The 9,292-nt window shown below is 48.0% G+C and overlaps 1 protein-coding gene across 1 annotated transcript in view; it reads right to left on the reverse strand.

Annotated features, from left to right (window-relative positions):
- Window positions 1–9,292, reverse strand: part of ESR2 (estrogen receptor 2 (ER beta)) — a 75,643-nt gene that overhangs the window by 45,614 nt on the left and 20,737 nt on the right. The window contains exon 4 of the mRNA XM_015419860.1: window positions 5,761–5,877. Coding sequence (XP_015275346.1) covers window positions 5,761–5,877 — 117 coding nt within the window. The remainder of the gene's footprint in view (window positions 1–5,760; window positions 5,878–9,292) is intronic.

Consider the following 9,292-nt stretch of genomic DNA (forward strand, 5'->3'; position numbering starts at 1 on the left):
TCTCCTGCCTCCTCCTGGCTGAATGAGAGCCGGAAGCGGGGCGGCCGGAAGCAGGGGGCGGGGCTTCATCATGTGCCCCGCCCCCGTACCTCACCCGGGGGAACTGCAATCCCCCGCGATCCCCCCCCAAAATGACCACTGGTATATCCTATTTTCAAATTACTGGGTGAATTCTAGGGTAGAGGGCATTTCTCCATAAAAAGCAATAATCTTAACAATTGATGGTCATTCATCAATATTGTGTGTTAAGTGCCATCAAGTAGCTTCTAACTTAGGAAGACCCTATGAATGAATGACCTCCAAAACGTCCCATTGTTAACAGCCTTGCTCAGGTCTTGCAGACTTAAAGGCCGTAGCTGCCTTGATTGAATAAATCCATTTCATGTTATGTCTTCCTCTTTCCTGCTGCCTCCAACTTTTACTAGCATTGTTGTCTTTACTAGCAGTTACATCACCATTATATAGTATATACAGAACTGCCTCCAAGGAACACACATAGATTGTCCTATTTTGCTTACAATGGGCCTGTAAGGAAGGTTAGGCTGAGAGAGAATGAGTGTTCCAAGGTGACTCAGTGACCTTTATGGCTGAGTCAGGATTTGAACCTGGATCTTTTCACTAGCAGTTCAATATCCTATCCATTATGCAACACTGGTTCAAGTGTAGAAATCATTCATGCCCTCCTCACCGGCTTCTCCAGCCATCCTCACTTGTTTGCACAATGAAAAAGTAGTGTATTCAAAGCTGCCTTGAATGCATGACATGTTGTGAAACATCTAACTGAACTGTAATGTTAAGCTTCGTCCTGGGCTAGGATCCAAATCCATCCAATAGTATTGCTAGCCCAGGAAGTCACAAGCCAATCACTTCAAGCAAGCTCCCTGAGCGGGAACTAATGTGATTTGCAGGGCTTTTTTTGTAGAAAAAGCCCAGCAGGAACTCATTAGCATATTAGGCCACACCCCAATGCCTTCCCTTGGCTTGCCCAGGCGCCCCGCTGTTGTGGGGAGCGTGGGCAAGCAGGCCCTTGAACAGGCCGGGGAAGGCATGGGGAGGCCCACCTGCCTCGAAGTCACTGGGGGGGTCTCTCTCCAGGCCTTCCCTCTGTAGCCAGGCACGCAGAGGTTTTGGCTGTAGTGGGCGGGGCCAACTATGAAGCCAGCCGGAACTCCGTTCCTGTGCGCTCCTGCCCAAAAATAGCCCCGGTGATTGGACCTTATCTCTGCAACCTCATAGGTTGATATTTGTACAGTGGGTGTGGCTACATTAGTCAGGAATGTTTAAAAGCAGGACAGCTGCAATGTAAAGGCTGTTCTGGCTATCAGATGTTGACCCGTGTTGGAGTTGTGTTCGAGTTGAAGAATAAAGTTGTGTTCTTGCTGAATCACTCTCCGACTACTTTGTTAAGCGAGCGACTTAACAGAAAACACACCAGTCATGATTCCAGGATTATTATCCCTTTCTACATGAACAAAGAGTCAAAAATTGTTACAGTCACGCTTCCTAGTAAGGTTATTCACAGGTAAATCTGAGTCTCTATAAAATGAAGAAAATCTGTTCTCCAGAGATAATGCCTTAGCTGATATTTCTATACGGCCCTTTTCCCCAACAGTGAACATCTGACATTATTTGCTATTTAATGGAAATACTCGTTTTATTTTTTTTTTAATTGCAGTATACAGAATAATAGACTGCGAGTGAATACTGAATCAACTATTTTTGGCATGGGGGAACTATTTGGGTTTTTTAATCCCAGGATAAGTGCTCTCTTCAGCAACTCCGAGCCTGTTGAAAATGTGAGTTTCTTGGCTTCTAAGAGTGCTCCAAAGAAGAAAATAGTATTTATTTTCCACACTTCACCTCCCTACATCCTTAATAATGCCTGTTTATTTTAAATTCAATGATACACAAAGGTCAACAGGAGAGTCACCTTATAAATAATCAAAGTGCGTGTTCGGCCTTTTCTGCTCTGAGATGCATGTGTTGTTCTCAGCTGCCGAAAATTCAAGGTTGCCAAACATCACCTTTCCTTGTCGTTCTCTTATAAATGAACTGATTGGATGGTCTGAGAGAATTCAGCTTTGATTGCTATACATATATAATTTCTGTTTTCCTCTCCTGGAATAAAAGGATAATGATTGAGTTGGACGTGCTCGCCAAAGTGATACAAGACACGCGAAACCTCAAGCAAAATTCATGATGGAAATGGCATCTCGTTTTCAGTATAAAGTCAAAAGAACTAATCATATTTTTGCGGTAAAAACTACCCTATCTCTGACACAGAAGTTTAGGAAAGCATCTGTGTACCCAGGAAAAACAAATGTTTTCACACAAAGTTGCAAATAACTTAAAAATGGCATTATCTACGGCCATAAATAGGTACGCCTCGAATTTTGTGTTGCACGTGTTCGACAGTAGAATAATATGATCAGATGTGAGCCAATCACCCAGTCTGATCTATTGGCAGCTAATGACTCAAGTGCCTGCCAAACAGGTTTGCACTGTGTATTTTGAAAACTCAACATGTGCAAATTGCTGCCAACCCAAGCTGATTGACAGCCATTAATTAAGGAGCAGTTAGACAAACACCAAAAGGTAGGATATTTTTTAAAACACACAGAATTTATTTATGACTGATCTGTATAATTTAAGACTGATTTTAACTGCATTGTTTGCCTGCCATACCACCAAAAGGCTTACACACACACACACACACGTATCGTTAAGCACTAGAGCAGTATTGCAAACTAATGTTCTAACAATGTATTACCATGAGTGACGTCTCAGCTTTCTTTTTGTTAAGTGTCTAGTCCCTTCCATTGCAGAATTACAAGGGGAAATGTGCTGAGTCCAGGCTGCAATAAGCATTTCTACAGTGTTCAAAGTGTTCCACAAAATTGGCTAAGTTCAGATACCACAGAAACCATCAGTTTGTTCATGGCTGGCAAAAACACCACTTGATTTCATGCTCAAATGCTCCTGTCCCTTCTCTCATACATAGATCATGACTGAAGTCTTTTTGTTTTGGGACCCTTGGCAAACTGGAGATTGTTTTCTTCCCACAAACCAGGATTCTGGATTAGGATTACGCGAAAGGAAGTGTATTCTAAAGTGCAAGTAGTTCCCTAAGGTAAAGGTAAAGGCTTCCCTTGCTCAAAAGCTAGTCGAATCCGATTTTAGGGGGCGATGCTCATCTCCATTTCCAAGCCGAAGAGCCAGCACTGTCTGAAGACATTTCCATGGTCATCATGCGGCCGGCATGACTAGACACTGACGCACACGGAACGCTGTTACCTTCCCACTGAAGCGGTACCTATTTATCTACTTGTAATTTCTTGTTTTAGAACTGCTAGGTTGGCAGGAGCTGGGGCCGGAGACGGGCGCTCACTTCGTCATGCAGCACTCGGGTCTTGAACTGCCGACCTACAGATCTTCCAATCTGCAGCTCTGCATTTTAACCTCTGAGCCACCACAGCCCCTTTTGAGTAGTTCCCTAGAATGTATCTATTGGAATATGAAAACCAGTTTGGGAACTAGGATGACAGGGCCACCTAAATGGAGTTACACTAGGGTTGCCAAGTCAAAATATCTTACCGGCGGGGGAGCCTCACCGGGCTCCAGGAGCTGTCCTTCGATGCACGCGTCGCCAGCACGTCACCGGAAGTGACGCGCAACATCGATCACGTTGAAGGCGTGGCCCCGATCGTCGGAGGGAAAACCATAGTGATCAATGTGGTTGCATCACCTCTGGTGACACAGCCACGCTGCGTTTCGGGGGGCGGAGTCCTCCCCAGGGCCCGATTCCGCGATGGCGGAAATCGGGCCTCTGAAGTGGAGGTTTACCCGCCACCCGCCCCCACTTGGCAGCCCTAAGTTACACTCTTCTGAATCCATTAAAGTCAATTGACTTAGAAGGGTATATGCCTTCTTAGGAAGGCACTGTTGGTCACAGCTAGCATGGGAGAATACAGTTAGCATCAAAATTAATGTATCAACAGTTATTAAAATAACATTCGATTACATACTATTTTACCACTTGATAATAATCAGACATATCTTCAAGGCGGGCGGAGCAAAGCCCAGTATCAGTTGGTTCAGAGGCTTAATGTGGGCAGCAAGCTAGGCATAGGAGTGCTTATCTCCTCATCCTAAAGCACATCCTAAAGCCTTAAGTAGAGATGTGACTCTGGGAACCGAGCTGAATTTTTTGCACAATAACAGAGAGAGCTGCTTGAGCCAAGAGGAAGGGGGCGGCGGGGGGGAATGAATATTTTAATTAATAAATAATTAATGAACAGTGCATCCCAACAGCGAACATTCGAAATTTCAGCAGCAGTGTAAAATCCCACAACTGTTCTTAGCTCACCCCATATTTTACCAAACTTGCCCTTTACATCAAGACCAAGACTCCTGTATAAAGCTTGCCATTTGTCGGCTGGCCGTGGGCAAACCCCCCACCCCCTGCCCTCTTTAACTGGAGGAGAGGGATGAAAAATGGGAGGGGGTAGTGGCATCGATGGTGACGCTCTAGGAAGTTCCCTCAGTCTCTATGTTTTTTTAATTCCTAGAGTGTCTCCGGAAGCGATGCCACATCCTTCTGAAATCCCATCCCGCCCAGGCACCACCCCCCAAAAATCTTTCAGTATTTCAGGCTGGGAACCCTACTCCCGTGTTATAGTTTCCAAGATATTTTACCTGTTTCATGTAGAGTCTCAGACAGGTGCCATGTCTTTGGAGCCATACATATTGGACCCTGCCTAGGGCACAGAAGTGTCTTGTCACAGAATACTGAAATCTGTATGGATAACGTGCTTTCTCCAGCCAAGCCACCCAATGCAACTCTTTGGGCTGACCCAAGGAGGGTGGGGCTTTGGTTCGTTTCAGACCATCCGTTAAGGGGTAGGGCCTCCGTCTGAGCCAATCCCCTGGAGGGTTGCCACAGGGGGCTAGGTCGGCGGCACAGAATGGCCTGGTGGCAGGAGGAGCGGGACCGTTGGGGGTGGGGTGTGTGGCCTTATGACAGACTTCCGGTGATGTCAGGGGGTGTGGCATATGCTAATGAGTTATGCTAATGAGTTCCCCTAGTTCTTTTTCTATGAAATGACCCCTGGGGCTGACCCAAAGAGGGTGGGGCTTTGGTTCGTTTCAGACCATCCGTTAAGGGGTAGGGCCTCCGTCTGAGCCAATCCCCTGGAGGGTTGCCACAGGGGGCTAGGTCGGCGGCACAGAATGGCCTGGTGGCAGGAGGAGGCAATGCGTGTCCCTTGCTCGAGATAGGTCCTTTCCGCACTTGGATCTCATCCCTGGTTTTATCAGAGTTCAACTCGCGACACAATCCCTTGCATTTATCCCTGGTTATAACAGCATCCGTTTACCCCGGGAGAAGTGTGGGGTGAAACTGGGGTGACCTCAATGTAACGTGGAAACAAAAAAAATACCCCGAGATAATTACAGGGGTGAACTCGCGTGTGGTGTAGAATGTAAGAATACCCTGAGATAATTACAGGGGTGAACTCGCGTGTGGTGTAGAATGTAAGTTCGGGGGCAGGGTTGAACCAGGATTAAAGGTCGAGTGCGGAAAGGACCATAAACGAAACTCTATTTAAATCACTAGCGAGAGCTTCCGTTCAGCCCACCGTTGAAGTCAATACGATTCCAGCACACAGCAGAGCGATCTGCACTCGCAGTTCAGGCCAGCGGGTAAAACAGAACCGAGCGTTCCTACAAGACAGCAAGCCCAGTCAAAATGAAGTAACTCACCGCATTTCATCATTCCTACTTCGTAACATTTCTGGAGCCGGCAAGCCTGGCAGCTCTTCCGCCTGTTCTTATCTATCGTGCATTGATTTGTAGCTGGACAAATATAATCGTTGTGCCCTGCAATGAGACATTTTATTTTTTTTTAAATCCCTGCGACCAAAAAAAGAGAGGCTTATTTCTGTCTGATCATGAAATACATTTTGTACGCCGAACCGGCAGTTCCTGAGCTGTGCCGTACTGGGGATGACCAGCCAGGTTGGCTTGTTCTTAGAGGCACCCCCCTCTGATGCTTTCTGACCATACAAATGCCAAGTGGAATGCTTCCAAATTTAGGCTCGGCATCTACACACTGATGCAGCTGCACTGAAGGTGCAGAGTATGACCCTGCACAGTCCTTGGCTTGGCACACATCTCAGTGACATTGAGTGTGTACAGACTTCCCCTGCTATCATGGCGTCACTGGCTCCAGGACTTAGCGCTGACCCTGAAAATACTAACGTCGATCTTAAGATACAGGACAGGATGCAGTGTCCACGTAACGAGAAGAGCCCTGCTGGATCAGACCAGTTGTTCATCTAGTCCAGCATCCTGCTTCACGCAGGGGCCAACCAGCTCCTCTGGAAGTTCAACAACAGGGGGGGAGGGAGGAGGAGATTGGATTTATACCCTGCCCTTTACTGGGAGTCTCAGAGCGGCTTACAGTCCCCTTTCCCTTCCTCTCCCTACAACAGACATCCTGTCAGGTAGGTGGGGCTGAGAGAACTCTTTCGAAAACTGCTCTTGAGAGAATTGACTCAAGGTCACACCAGCAGCTACATATGGTGGAGTGGGGAATCAAACCCGGTTCTCTCAGATTAGAGTCCGCACTCTTAGCCACTGCACCAAACTGGCTGAGACTTTCCCATGATGTTGCATCCCAGCACTGACATTCAGAGGCTGACTGCGTCTGAACGTGGAGGTTCCCTTTTGTCACTGATAAACCTATCTTCCATGAATCTGTCTAATCCCCCTTTAAAGCCATCTATGCCTGTGGCCATCACTACATCCTCTGGCAGTGAATTCCATATTGTAATCACTCCTTGGGTAAAGAAGTATTTCCTTTTGTCTGTCCTCAGAGTTCATTTCCTGCAGGAGCGCACAGGAGCGGAGCTCCGGCAGTAAAGAGCCCAGGGGGCGGGCACATGAAACAAGCCCCACCCCCTGCTCCCAGCAGCCCTCAGTCAGAGCAAGAAGCAGCCAGGTAAGTTGCAGAGCCCACCCCCCGGTCCCCCGGTCCAAAACAGTCCAGTGGCACCTTTAAGACCAAGTTTTATTCAGGTACAAGGTCTCCCTCCTCTGCGAGGACAGATCTGCACGTTCCCCTCCCCCCCAATAGCTAGCAATCCAAAACAGTCCAGTGGAACCTGAGGGGTGGGTGTTGCCTTCTGACACACTTCCGGTGATGTCAGGGGGTGTGGCATATGCAAATAAGTTATGATAATAAGTTATGCTAATGAGCTCCTGCACCTCTTTTTCTATGAAATGACCCCTGTCTGTCCTGAATCTACTGCCTGCCAGCTTCATTGGATGCCCTTAAGTCCTAGTATTTTGGGAGTGGGAGAAAACTGTCTCTTCGTCAACTCACTCCACTCCATGCATAATGTTATAGACCTCTATCAAGTGCCCCCCACCCCGGCCTGTCATCTCTTTTCTAAACTGAGAAGTCCCAGAGTCTTCAGCTTTTCCTCATAAGGAAGGCGCTCCAACCCCCTAGTCTTCTCCAATATCTTGGCCTTCGGCATAATCATGAGGTTCCATTAACCCATTTATGGCTGGCGACTTTTAGCCAATTGTAGCCCTTGAGAAGCCAGTGTTGGATCAGGCCAATGGCCCATCCAGTCCAACACTCTGTGTCACACAGTGGCCAAAAACCAGGTGCCATCAGGAGGTCCACCAGTGGGGCCAGGACAGTAGAAGCCCTCCCACTGTTGCCCCAAGTACCAAGACTACAGAGCACCATTGCCTCAGTCATAGTGTTCCATTGATACCTTGTGGCTACTAACCAATAGCCATTCATGGGCCTCTGCTCCATGTGTTTATCCAGTCCCCTCTTGAAGCTGTCTATGCTTGTAGCACCCATCACTTCCTGTGGCAGTGAATTCCACGTGTTAATCACTCTTTGGGTGAAGAAGTATTTCTTTTATCCAGGGCTTTTTTTGTAGAAAAAGCCCAGCAGGAACTCATTAGCATAATAGGCCACACCCAGCAGCAAAACCCATTAGCATATTAGGCCACACCCCTGACTGCACCACTCATTAGCAAATTAGGCCGCACCCCCATGTTACCAGAAGTGTGGTCATCCAGCCACACCCACCTTTTGCTTCTTATTCTGTTTACCTTGTTTGTTGTCAAAACCCAGGGCTTTTTTTGTAGCAGGAACTCCTTTGCATGTTAGGCCACACACCCCTAATGTAGCCAATCCTAATGAGTTCCTGCTGTTGGGTGTGGCCTATTATGCTAATGAGTTCCTGCTGGGTGTGGCCAACTTGGGAGCCAGCCGGAACTCCGTTCCTGTGCGTTCCTTCCCAAAAATAGCCCTGCAAACCTACTGCTCTTCAGTTTCATTGAGTGCCCATGAGTTCTTGTACGGTGAGAAAGGGAGAAAAATACTTCTTTCTCTACCTTCTCTATCCCATGCTTAATTTTGTAAACCTCTATCACATCATGGCCTTGCTCGCCAATGCTCAGCTGATCGGCAAGCGAGAACTGTGGCCAAAGGGGATGGCACGATCGTCCTGGGAAGAAAAATTAGAAAGAAAAATAAGGCCTTGTTTACTTACGGGGACCTCTGAACACAGAGTTACTTACGATTCCCAGAGCTACCCTGGTCACTTTCACTTAGCTCAAGGAATTACCAGGAGGAGCTTTATGCTCAGAAATTCTGATAAGTAGCCAAGGCCTTATTTTTCTTCTCGATTTTTCTCCTGGGACCCTGTTCCCCTCAACCCTGCCTCTGGTTGCCAGTGTGCCTGACAATGCTGTGTGGCCAACCAGCAATTGTAACTGGGACAGAACTGCCATGGAATTTAGAGAGAAGGTTTTGAACCCCACTCCCTTGGGATCCTTTGTTCTTGGGGTCAATTGCCAGCGTCTGAGGGCTTAACTCTATCACTCATCATGGGTGACATCCCGGAGTCGTTTAGTAGAAAAAGAGCTAGGGGAACTCATTAGCAGAACTCATTAGCGTATGCCACACCCCCTGACATCACTGGAAGTGTGTCATAAGGCCACACACCCCTGACATCACCGGAAGTGTGTCATAAAGCCACACACCCCGCCCCCAACGGTCCCGGTCGCCGCTGCCGGCCTTGCAGCTCCACTGCCGAGCCCCATGAGGGGCCTGGCGGTGGAGCTGCAAGGGTGGCGGGAGGGCAAGGAAGCCCCGCGAAGGCCCTCCCTGGCCCCAGGCAGGCAGGGGTGGGGAGAGGCGGGGAGGAAGCAACTTACCCTCCCTCTTCTCCTGCCTCCTCCTGGCTGAATGAGGGCCGGAAGC

The sequence above is a fragment of the Gekko japonicus genome, unplaced genomic scaffold (genome assembly GCF_001447785.1).
Source record: "Gekko japonicus isolate JY-2015 unplaced genomic scaffold, Gekko_japonicus_V1.1 scaffold2958, whole genome shotgun sequence".
NCBI lineage: Eukaryota > Metazoa > Chordata > Lepidosauria > Squamata > Gekkonidae > Gekko > Gekko japonicus.